Source organism: Syzygium oleosum, unplaced genomic scaffold, assembly GCF_021117445.2.
Source record: "Syzygium oleosum isolate NSW1041296 unplaced genomic scaffold, Sole_v2.1 Sole_v2.14, whole genome shotgun sequence".
In the NCBI taxonomy this organism is placed as follows: Eukaryota; Viridiplantae; Streptophyta; class Magnoliopsida; order Myrtales; family Myrtaceae; genus Syzygium; species Syzygium oleosum.
The window spans coordinates 7,695,464-7,707,838 of record NW_026607498.1 but is presented as its reverse complement, the minus strand read 5'-3'; the positions used below and the strand labels follow the sequence as shown (position 1 = coordinate 7,707,838).

At 44.7% G+C, this 12,375-nt stretch overlaps 1 protein-coding gene across 1 annotated transcript; it reads right to left on the bottom strand.

Annotated features, from left to right (window-relative positions):
• Nucleotides 1-5,829: 5,829 nt before the first annotated feature.
• LOC115694194 (uncharacterized) lies at nucleotides 5,830-6,309 on the bottom strand. Its single transcript, XM_030621321.1, has one exon. It carries the CDS (start codon nucleotides 6,307-6,309, stop codon nucleotides 5,830-5,832), a length of 480 nt encoding a protein of 159 aa, XP_030477181.1.
• Nucleotides 6,310-12,375: the final 6,066 nt, after the last annotated feature.

Here is a 12,375-nt window from a genome sequence, read left to right as displayed (position 1 = left end):
TTTTTTTATTTTTTTATTTTTTTAATATTAAAAATAATATAAAACGGACCCAGGTCAGATCTCCACATCCGACCCGGATCGGGACTGACCCGGGTGTGTCGACCTAGGTCCACAACCAGACCGGGCTCATTTATTGAGCCCGGTTTGTCCGGAATTATTTTTTAAAATTTTTTTTAAAGGAAAGGAAAAGGGCCCAGCCCGAAATTTTTCATTTTTAAAAAACAATCAAAAGCCCAAAGCCCACTAAAAATAAAAAAATAAATAACAATCTAGCCCAAATTGACCAATCCGGTTCACCCGCGAAATGGCCCAAAATCTAAAAGCCACATTCTAACTCTTAAACTAAAAAGCCCAGAACAAATAACACCAAATAAACATAAATCGGCCCAAACTCTAACAAAACCCTACTAGGTTGCAACCCGCGAACCCGACCTGGCCATGAGCTGCTGACCCGACTCGCTGGAAACCCTAATGGCTGCGACTAGCTTGTTCGACCCGACTCGCCCGAACGCCGGCCATCGCCCCGACGGAGAGCATGCGTTCGGCCTTCACGGCTGAGACCTTCCGGCCACGCGGCTGGGCCCGTGCCCAACCGTCGCCCGTCAACCCTAGTTGCCAGCCCACATCGCCACCCCACCGAGGGGCAGTGGCATCCTCCGTCCAGATCACTGCCATGGTGATCGGCGGCTGACTGAGACCACCCAAGCCCTGACGAGGGGTTGGGCGGCTGCGAACCAGCCGGATCTCGACGAGGGACTGGCTATTTGCTCGTTTTCGCGGCTACGCCTGGACCATCGTGCCCACCGGCGGTACGCCGGGACCGTCTGACACTCCCAAAAATGCAGCAGAACAGAGACAAACCAAAGAAATTTGGTTCAGGCAAAACGTCTAACAGTTGGTGCGCGCGATGAAAACGAGAGATTTTAGGCTCTATTGAGGCTCAAAATAGACCGAAATCATCAACACAAGACACACAGAGAAGAAAGAACAAGCACGAGGCATCACGGGCCGGAACTCGCGCAAGCCGGACGGCCGCGAGCTCCGGCCAGTGAGCCCAAGAATAGGGGAAAGAAGCTAAAATAGGGGAAGGGGCTGCGGCGCTCCCTATCCGGCTCGGCGACAGTGAACAGTGGCGAACTTGACAGATCAGACTACCTCCGGTCGCCTCGCACGCCTCCGAGCCGAAATCCTCGGGAAATCGGCCTTGGGTCACACGAAACAAAACCCGACAGTGGCTCGGATTCGTCACCTACCGCGTGGAACGGGATGCGCCGGACCGTCGTCGACCACGGTTGAGGCGTGACGGTCGAGGACAGGAGACCGTTCGCCCCTCGAATCTCACTCTCCGACGTTCTCGAACTCACACACTCTCTCTCTCTCTCTCTCTCTCTCTCTCTCTCTCTCTCTCTCTCTCTCTCTCTCTCTCTCTCTCTCCCCCGATCTCTCATTCCAGCCTCGATTTAAAGCCGGCTAGCAGGCAGGTTCGAATGGCCCCTGCCACTGCCATCCTGCCATGGCCGGCCGATCTGTCGACCCGCAAATCGCGCTGTCGCCCCACCTCTTTGGCTTCTGCGTTGTTCTGCCTCTGTTCCGAGTTCTGGCTTCTGTTCCATTTCTTCTCTTCCTCCCCCGTACGCTTAGAAATGTTGACTGGGGAGGGAGGAGGTTGAACAGTGCGCGGGTCGGGCCGAAGGAAAAAGGGCCGGCCCGCGCGAAAAATAAAAAAAGAACACAAAGATGGGCCGCACGAAAAATAAAAAGAAAGGGAAAGAAAAAGAATGGGCCGATTGACCTAGCCCGGAAAGACACATTTTTTTTTAAATATGAATATGTTTTAATAGGCCCTATTAATGCAAATGTACCTAATGTCTATATGCCATGCAATTTAGTGAAAATATTTTTTGTTTAGGGGTTAAAAATTAAACCCTAATTTTTTATGCGGTAAAACCCTAAATGATTAAGCAAAATTTAGGTGTCAACAACTGCCCTTCTTTGAAGGAGAGCTCGAGTAAGTTCCTTTTAAAGATAAAAGACACTTAAATTTTGTTCATGGAGGGCAAGGGAAGATGCATGAGAGACAACTAACGGGCTTGTGGCTGAATGAAAAGGAAGCCATACCATGTAAGAACGGGCTTTTGGCTACACGAAGTCTCACTATATAAAGAAAGAAACTCTAGGCTGCGAAAGCCCTCCAGGTTAATAGGGTGCTCCGGGCTGCAAAAGCTTACCAGGCCAGGAAAAAGAAAAACTTTGGGCTGCGAAAGCTCGCCAGGTTGATGGGGTGCTCTGGGCTGCGAAAGCTCACTGGGCAAGGAAAAAGACAGACTCTCGGCTGCGAAAGCTCGCCAGGTCGATGGGGTGTTCCGAGCTGCGAAAGCTCACTAGGCAAGGAAAAAGACAGACTCTGGGCTGCGAAAGCTCGCCAGATTGATGGGGTGCTCCAGGCTGCGAAAGCTCGCCGTGGAATTCCGAGGCTGTAAATCTATCAATCAAGAAGATTCTGAAATGGCCACTGCACATCTAACGGAATATGTTATTACAAATGCCTTGGTAGGGAAAGCATACCAGGCGAGATTGATATCATTTGGACGTCATGAAGGACACTATCAAAAGAATAGCATCACTAACAAAGTGTTGATGGCATGAGCAAATCAAACTAGTTTCAATTGTTTAGAAAACATTTAGCATCATTCAATATCACAAAATTGCCATTGGGCTTGGGATATGTCATTAATCATCAAATTCTCATAGGAGATAAACCTTTGTCAAAAAGACCTTGGCTCATGAAAAGGGTTCGTTAATATGCCAAACAAGAGTTCCTTAGTCAGAAAGGGCTTCTCGCAAGCTCTCAAAGAAGGCTGTTTGCTCCCATCCATTGATGCGGGAAATAGGCATGTTTTCTCTATATACCTCACACTATCAGTGTCAAAGGCTTTGAGAATCATTCACAATAAGTATGCATTGAGCAATCCAAGAGGTCTTTTAAGGGCCGTAATATGGATTTAGTTATGGTTTCGACAATGGATAAGCATTATCGACTAGGAAATGAAATACTTGTCGATCAGCATCTCCGCCAGGTTTACAAGTCAAGAAACCTTAAAATGAGATAAGACAACCTTGCCCCCACTCCTTCCGGCGGTAGCTTCTTTGGAAGTCCAAATTTCTTCTTGAACCATCCCAATCAGAAGAGACTTTGGAAAGGGTTGTAACGTTGGTTTGATGAAAGGCTCGAAAGGCTCAAGTTTTTCAAATGGGATTTAAGAGTTGGTGATTATCATGGCATCATCACCATATCATCTGATCTTTTTCAAAGGCAATTGATTTTTGAAACCCAACTTGTCTTGAAAGTTCATTGGTTAATCATTTTGACATGAGCTTTGCTCTTTTCTCTAACGGTGTTTGCACTTCCCATGATCTTTCTTTCTTCTTTGTAAGCATTTTGCTTTTGACGTTTTTTACAAGAGAACTATTCTCTGGATGTGACACGTTTTTTTTTACAGACATTGGCCTTGCTTTTACCAGGCACACGGCTTTTTCATGCCCCCTAGCTTTCATTTGACTTTTGCTCATTTGAACATTTTGAGCTCCTAGGACTTTCGAGATTTTTTAGACGCTGTCACATGGGCACCAATTGCCTTGGTAAATCACGTGTTTTGCCCCAGTATATAGAGATAATCACCACCCGGGCTTTAGAAATGAATATTCATGCTCAACTTGGCTGAACAAAGGGTATGAGTGTTTGGGTAGAGAAATGAATGCTCTTCTTCACTTTGGGATGCTTCGAGCTTCTACAAGGATTCACCTGAACTTACCACTAAAGGATTGATGCAAGTAAGAGCAAAGAAATCTTTCCCGTCTTCTTCATCAAATATTGCCAACCAAAATCTCCAAATTTACCCTATTATGGGGTGGTTCTTGACAGGGGTAATTTTATAAACTCTTAATGTGTAAAGGCTCAAAGGGACCTGTAGTGTGTAGGACGGATGAAAGAGATGCCTCTTTTCACTTTGATCTATGTACTATTTGCGAATGAATCCCTCGTCTTAAGACATGATCTTTTCACGCTCAACTCTCAAAGTTTTTATGGGACGTGTTTGGGAATGGCTTGCCTTTCTTCATTCTAAGTATTTCTCGCTTGGCATGATTAACATGTTTCCTCTCGTTTTGCTGAGATCGCCTGAGTTGGTTAATCTCCACGGGGAATTTCAATTCAAAATGAACGATCCACCGAGCATCAAGACAATATCCAAAATTTTTGTGAAAAGTATGCTTTCACAGTTTCAACTTTTATGCTTGTTTTTTCAAACCTGTCAAAAACCCTCTTTTTTTTTTCAAAGCAAATTTTCCATTCGACCTTCTTTTGGCATTAAGAAAAAGGGTACTTACCTGCGGCTTAATGACTTGGTAACCCCCTCTTTCGCATTTGGCTTGTTGGATGCTTGCTAGGACGATTCAGTCGTTTGCGGATCAATTTGCGGATTGTTTGGGACCTACAAAGTAAACATGTGTGCATATATGCATGATATGCATGATGTGAATAACCTACAGTGATTCGGATTGCATCGAAAATGGCTCTCGGGCCTTGGATTTCATTCAAGGAAAATACTTTTTCACTGAATCGGCGTTTACAGGGTTTGGCAACTCTTGGCCATCCATTTTTACAAGAACTAAGGCACCCCCAAGTAGAACCTTTTTAACGACATATGGACCCTCATAATTAGGAGCGAACTTTCTACCTAATTCTGGTGTGAGGGATAGCACTTTCCTTAGCACGAGATCTACGGCTTCAAAATGTCGAGGCCGGACTTTGCGATTGAAGAACTTTGCAACTCGCTTTTGGTAGCATTGACCATGGTATAAAGCCTTTAGTCTCTTCTCATCGATCATGTTCAACTGATCCCACCTCTGTTGAGTCCACTCTTCCTCAGAGAGCTCAGCTTGTGAGAGAATCCTTAATGAAGGGATTTCGACTTCCACGGGTAAGACCGCTTCCATACCATAAACAAGCGGGAAAGGAGTCGCCCCTGTCGAAGTACGCATAAGGCAGCCGTTCATGCCAGTCTCGATAGTTATCGGCAGTTTTTGACAAGATCTTCTTTATGTTCTTATTGGCTGCCTCCACAGCTCTATTCATTTATGGACGATAAGGTGAGGAGTTCAAGTGACAAATATGAAACTCGTCAAGTAAGCCATCTACAACCTTGTTTCAGATTTGAGCCGTTATTAGTAATGATCACCTCCGAGACTCTATAGCGAGCGATGATGTCACGGCGAATAAACTTGGCCACATTCTTGGCGGTAACATTGGCATATGAGTTCACCTCGATCCACTTGGTGAAGTAATCGATGGCTACCAAGATGAAGCAATGTCCATTGGAAGCCTTAGGATTAATTGGCCCAATCATGTCGATCCCCCACATTGAGAAAAGCCATGGCTCAGGCATTTGGCGCAATTCATTCGGGGGCACATTGATTTTATCGACATAGATTTGGCACCGATGGCAATAACGAACATGCTGAATACAGTCAGCTTCCATAGCCATCCAAAAGTAACCCAGTCTCATAATTTTTCTGGCCAAAAGATGATCGTTCATGTGCGAACCGCATTCGCCCTCATGTATTTCTCTCATCAACTGATTAGCTTATTTGGCATTAACGTATTTCAACAAAATTGAGTCAAAAGACCTCTTGTAAAGAGCATTGCCACTGATGAAGAATTTCGACGCTAGCTTCCTTACGTACTTCTGATCCGCTAGTTAACTCCCATAAAGGTATTCACCCTTTTGAAGATAGTTCATGATGTCGTAATACCACGGCTTCTCATCAGGTTCATTCGCGATTGCCTAACAGTAAAAGCGGACGTGTCAGTATTTTGATTTTCAGTGGCTCGATGTCTAACCCTTCCATGACTTGTAGCATTGATGACAATGTGGCCAGGGCATCGGCGAACTGATTTTGCGCTTGGGGTAAATACTCAAAAGAAATCTCCTTAAATTCCTTTATTAACTCCTCAAGGAATTCATGGTAAGGGATCAATTTGGGGTCATGGGGGGTTCGCCATTGACCCTCTGTATGAAGAATGATGAGGGCGGAATCGCTGTAAACCTGCAGCTTCCTAACTTTCATGTCGACGGTCAATTGCAATCCCAGTATGCAAGCTTCGTATTCTGAGACATTGTTGGTACAAGGGAATACCAACTTGGCGGCCACAGGGTGGTGCTGACCCGTCTGGGAGATAAGGACTGCCCCAGTCCCGGAACCAGCCAGGTTAACGACACCATTGAAGTACATAGTCCACTTATCACTCATTATTTCCAAAATGTGCTATTCTATAGGATCTAACTGATCATGGTCTTCCGACCTTTCAAAGTTTTCTACCAACATGTCAGCTATAGCTCTTCCTTTGACGGATTTCTGTGCCATGCTGTGGACGTCGAATTCGGACACCAGAACTTGCCACTTTGCTAACTTTCTAACCAACGTAGGTTTTTCCAGCAAATATTTGATAGGATCATTCTCAGTTACAAGCAGAATCCGACGATGGAGTGTGTATTGGCGTAAGCGATATAACACCCACACTAAAGCCACACATGTTTTTTCAACTCTGAGGTAATTTATTTCGGATGAAGTAAACTTCTTACTGAGATAGTACATTGCACATTCTTTATCATCACTTGGTCTCTTTTGAGCTAGTAAGGCTCCCAACGATTCATCATGAATAGTCAAATAGAGTATCAATGGCACTCTAGGGACAGGTGGCACCAGAACCGGCGGATGAGAGAGGTATTGTTTTATTTCCTCAAAGGCCCTTTGACAATCGGTAGCCCACTCGACTTTGGCATTCTTTTTCAAGAGCTTGAAGAAAGGTTTAACTATCTCAGACAATTGAGAAATAAATCTCATCACATAGTTCAGTCTTCCTAGCAAACTTCGAACCTCTTTGACAGTTGAAGGAGGCTTCAAATCACAAATGGCCTTAACCTTCGACGGGTCAATTTCAATGCCTCGACTACTGACCATAACCCCAATAGTTTCCCAGACTTTGCCCCAAACACACATTTGGCAAGGTTAAGTCTTAGCTTGAACCTTCGAAGTCGATCAAACAACTTCCACAACACCTCGATGTGGTCCTCTTCATGTTTGGATTTGGCAATCATATCGTCTACGTAGACCTCCACCTCCTTATATATCATATCGTGGAACAGGGTGACCATTGCTCTTTGGTATGTTACCCCGGCGTTCTTCAAGCCAAAAGGCATTACCTTATAACAAAAGGTCCCCCATGGTGTAATGAAGGGGGTTTTACTTTTATCCTCTTCTTTCATCCGAATTTGATTGTAACCAGAAAATCCATCAATAAAGGAGAATAGTTCAACCCTGCAGTACTATCGACCAACACATCGATGTGAGGCAGCAGGAAGTCATCTTTTGGACTCGCTCGATTCAGATCGCGATAGTCAATACAAACCCTGACCCGATCATCCTTCTTCATGACGAGGACGACATTGGTGATCCAATCAGAATAGTGCGACACTTTTATGAAGCCCACTTTCAACAACTTCATGACTTCTTCTTCGATTTTCTTGGATAATTTGGGCTTTGTTCTTCTGAGCCTTTGTTTCTTAGGCGGGATACTCGGATCAGTGGGGAGAGCATGCTCTACAATTTTCCTATCTAACCCTGGCATATCCGCATATGACCTTGCGAACACATCTTGGTATTATTTTAAAAGGTCGACCATCCTTCTAGCCTTGATTTCAAAAAGGCTAGCTCCAATCTTGATTTCTCTAACATTCTCCGAATCGCCCAGATTTATTGTGATTGTAGGCTCCGCGATCAACGGCTCAGACTCTTCATGCCGAATCCAATCTCATTCGATACTTTTCCGATCACAGTCATCCTTATCATCATCGGTCCCAGAGGAATTTTCGTCAAGCAAATTCAACTCACATATACACCTATCATGATCATGTGAAATGTTATGCCTGAGATGCAACAAAGAAGGTTAGTAATTAAATTGGCAAATGTTATTGCAACTAATAATATGCATGTGTTTTGAAATCATTTTGAAAGAGTTTTTGAAAATGAGGGATCCGTCCTCATATCCTTGGACATCCTTATCCACAAATGATTTTGGAAACTAGGAAGCGTGCGGAAGTCCAGGTCTTAAAGCATCATTATCAGCCTAGTTTGGGTACTTCCACACGTCCTTAATAAAACATGATCATGATTCTATTAACAAGATAAGGCTGTTTACATGACTCGAGGTCTTGGACCTATGGCTCACAGTCCAAGACTTTGATTACAAAGAAAAACAACACCTAGATCTAAACAGACTTCCCATGGAAGGGGTGAACATAAACTTAAACAAGGCGAAACAAGAAACAAAAGCGGCATCCCTACTCAGAAGGGTTGGCAGTGGTAGCAGAGAGCTCGGCCTCTTCATTTTCCATGATAGCGCAGGCGAACTCTCCCCTGAATAAATCAACTAGGCTAAGAGCGGCCCCCTGCTCTTCTTGTAGTAGCTTGGGTGGACCCGGGAATATCTCTTTCAACTCCGGAAGAAGTAAGCCGTTCTGACCTTCTCCCAATCCAAATAGACTTCCACGACCTTCGCAACATCCACGATTAGCTAGGCTTCCGTAGTCACCACTGTCTTCATTACTTCCTCGGCCACCATAATTAATTTGGCCACCACGGCCCCCATGATGATCTCGACCTCCGAGACTGCCTCGTCCTTCATGGTTATCTCGGCCACCAGAATCGTCTCCATGATAACCTAGGCCTATCCTTTTGCGCCACTTAGAAACCTGAAGGGGTTCTTTGATACCTTGACCATGCAGTGCCCAAGCCGGTTCCGGGAATATGACCATTTTTTAGCAACACCCTGCTCGACATGATCGAAGGCTTAGTCATTTCTGGGTTTCGCATAATAGTTCCAACGGGCACATGGACCATCGAGACTAACTCCAAAGTCTGATAGCTCGATTCAGCTTTGTTCTAGGGTTCTACATATGGGATCGTAGTATCGTGAAAGACCTTGAAATCAGTTTCTCCATGAACAGTTATCAGTTTCCCATCCACGATGAATTTGACCTTCTAGTGCAAGCTAGAGGACACAGCTCTGGCGGTGTGTATCCAAGGTCGTCCCAGTAGAAAATTGAAGACACTAGGGATTTCCAAGACTTGAAAGTTAACCAGAAAAATGACCGGACCAATCAGCAGTTCAAGCTCAACCTCACCAATAACTTCCTTCTTCATACCGTCAAAAGCACAAACGGTAGATTTAGATACCAAAATTTTCTCTTCATTCACTCCTAGATGACGAAGGGTGGCAAGTGGGCAAATGTTTAATGCAGACCCATTGTCAATTAGCACTCTCGCCACCATTCTATCAAGACACTTAACCGAAATAAGTAGCGCCTTAGTATGGTTGCGGCCTTCAACGGGGAAGTCTTCATCGGCAAACGAGATTTGATCTTTCAATAAAACGGATCCAACGAACTCCTCTAGCTGACTATCATCGATATCCTCCGGCACATGCACTTCATTAAGGACTTTCAGTAGTGCATTTTTATGCTTATCAGATGATTTAAAGAAGTCCAAAAGAGAGATATGGGCGAGCATCTTTCTCAACTGATTCACAACGTTAAATTCTCTCGTCTTGACAATTGCCAAGAACTGCTTCGCTTCCTCATCTGAGACGACTTTCTTCTCAACTACCCCAGCAGGTACATAGCAACGGCCTGAACGTATGATGGCGTCAATCTCGTCCGTCTTATAATTTCAAAGAATTGCCTTGGGGTTGTAACTCGGGGTTCTCTCTACTATTATGTCTTCTTCATCCTCAGGCGGGAGTTCAATCACCATTGGCTCCATGACGCAGTCATCGATCTCATGGTAGCGAACTTTTCGGCCATAAGGTCGATGACTACATGCTCGGCATCTCCCTTGTCTGGCATTCATAAATCTTCCTCGACAGATAAGTCAATCACCACAGGGTAATCATGCCAACCATCTCCTCCTCGGGCTCAAGTGGATCGTCCATACCTCTCCATCCATCAGGAACAACATCTTTGGGATCGATGAAGAAATTCGGTGGGGGTGAATACTTCACAAAATAGTCGAATTTGCCGCTAGGTTGACCCAGTGTGTCAACCACTTCCTCATTCTCGTGAGCGAGCTTTATGAACTTATGATTCCAATTGACATTGCTAGCTTGAGGTCCAAGATCATTATACGAATTCTCTCCTTCACTGTCGGTCACAATTAGACTCTCCGAAGCGCCATCATTAGTCGGCTCATTAGTTTCTGTAAGCTCAACAGGTATCTCCTCCGACTCCTTCTCAAAAGATGAGTCAATGACAGCCGCCAGAGCCATCATACTATCTTCTTTCAAACTGTAGATTATACCCATGTCGACCATCTGAGTGATACATTTCAACTTATCTTCCATCAAAATATCCTCCACTTCTTCAATGTGTCCAGCTGACATTAATAGCTCGTACAGCTCATGAACATCCACCTTAAAGATTTGCTTACCCTCATTACCCTTCTCCATAACCACGTTGAAGTTCTCAGCATGATTGGGCAACTGGTTTTGTTGAACATTAGGCGGTATCTCTTTGAAGGATAAAATGCCTTTGTCAAGCAAGTCCTGAACTCTGATCTTAAGAGTGAGGTAGTTATCTACATCATGACCTTTTTCACCTCTATGGAACTTGCAGGACTTCGACAAATCAAACCTGAGGAATTTTGGAGGATTATCTCGAGGTATTTCTTTGGCTATCATCCCCCTTTTCAACAACATGGGCAACAACTTGGACAAGGGCCTAGGCAGGGGAGTGAACTGCCTTGGTGCTCTCCTTTTGAATTCATAATTCTGATATGCCCTCTCTCGGAACATAGGCAGGCCTTGAGAGGATGAGGCAAGGGGCTTCGTCATAATCGGCGCTCGTACATACGCGATCTCCACATCCCTTTCTTTTCTATTCGAGACCTTCCTGCTAGTTCCTTCATTCAATCTACCATCATGCATGGCCCCTCTACCCTCTCTCCGACATCTACCAATTGAGAGAAGGTCAGGCATCCAGAGCCCACCAATTTTAAATAGAAATCATTAGGTAAAGCCTTGAGGAAGAGATCCAGTAGCTCCTTTTCGTTGAGTGGAGGTCGAACTTAAGCGGCGAGAGTACACCATCTTTGAGCAAAGGCCCTAAAGGACTCACTTCTTCTCTTTTCAGTTTGAGTCAACACTTCGCGTGTGGGGGCTATCTCGGTGTTGTACTTGTATTGCAGGATGAATACCTCAACTAACTCCTCTCACTTTTCAAACTTCTCAGGCTCCGACAATACATACCATTGCAATGCAGGTCCCGTCAAACTCTCTTGGAAGGTGTGAATAATTAATGGGACATTCTAAGCATACCTTGCCATTCGATTCAAATAGTACTTCAAGTGGATCTTTGGGTCTCCAGTCCCATCATACTTAGTGAAGTCGGGAATCTTGAACTTCTCTAGAAAGTTCATTTGCGCGTATCGAGACAGATCTTCGATCACGTGCTCTTCATATCCTCGTAGTACACGGAGTTTCTCTTCTATCTTTGCAAACCTCTTGTTGTGCTCCTCCTTCAAATGGGCCGTGATGGCTTCCGAAATGGGGTCTAGTTCGACCACTACGGGTGTAGAATCCAATGCCTCCTCAGTAACATTCCTTCTCGCACGCCCTTCTATGGGCTCGGGAATGGCTTGAGGTGCGACTTGACCAGCATTTGGTGCTACCAACACGGCCCTCATATCATTGGCGAACTGAGTGAGCTGAGCCGCAAGATTATTGATCTTGTCATCTAGAGCGGCGAAACGGGCATTTTGCTCCTCGATATTCATTCGTGTGGCCCTTGATCGTGTCCGAATCGGCAATTGCCTCGAAGCCGTAGCTTTGACTTGGTGGAGGAAGGGAGCGTTGGCGAGCTGTCAGACTCAGCGTGGACACCACGATTACCGGAAGATCTCTTTCTCCGACCTCTTGGTCTCTCAATTCCTCTCTTCGTGCGTTAAATGAGCTCAATTTGGCGAATATAGATGATTTGCAATCACCTGAAAATGAGCATACGTGAGCACACGATTCAAATGGGAGGTTGACCCATGGCAATGGTCTAGGCGTTTTATATCCCTCGAGAGAAAGTTTTCTAAACATTGAGATTTTGGAGTTTTTAGACATTATAGAAGATAACTGAAATGAAAACTCCTTCACATTGAAATTAGAAAATGAGATTCTCTTGACATTGAAACAAAGAAGGTACATAACTATTCCTAAGGCTCGAAATTAGAAAGAAAGAAATTACCTAAACATTGAAACTAAAAAAGTACACGAAA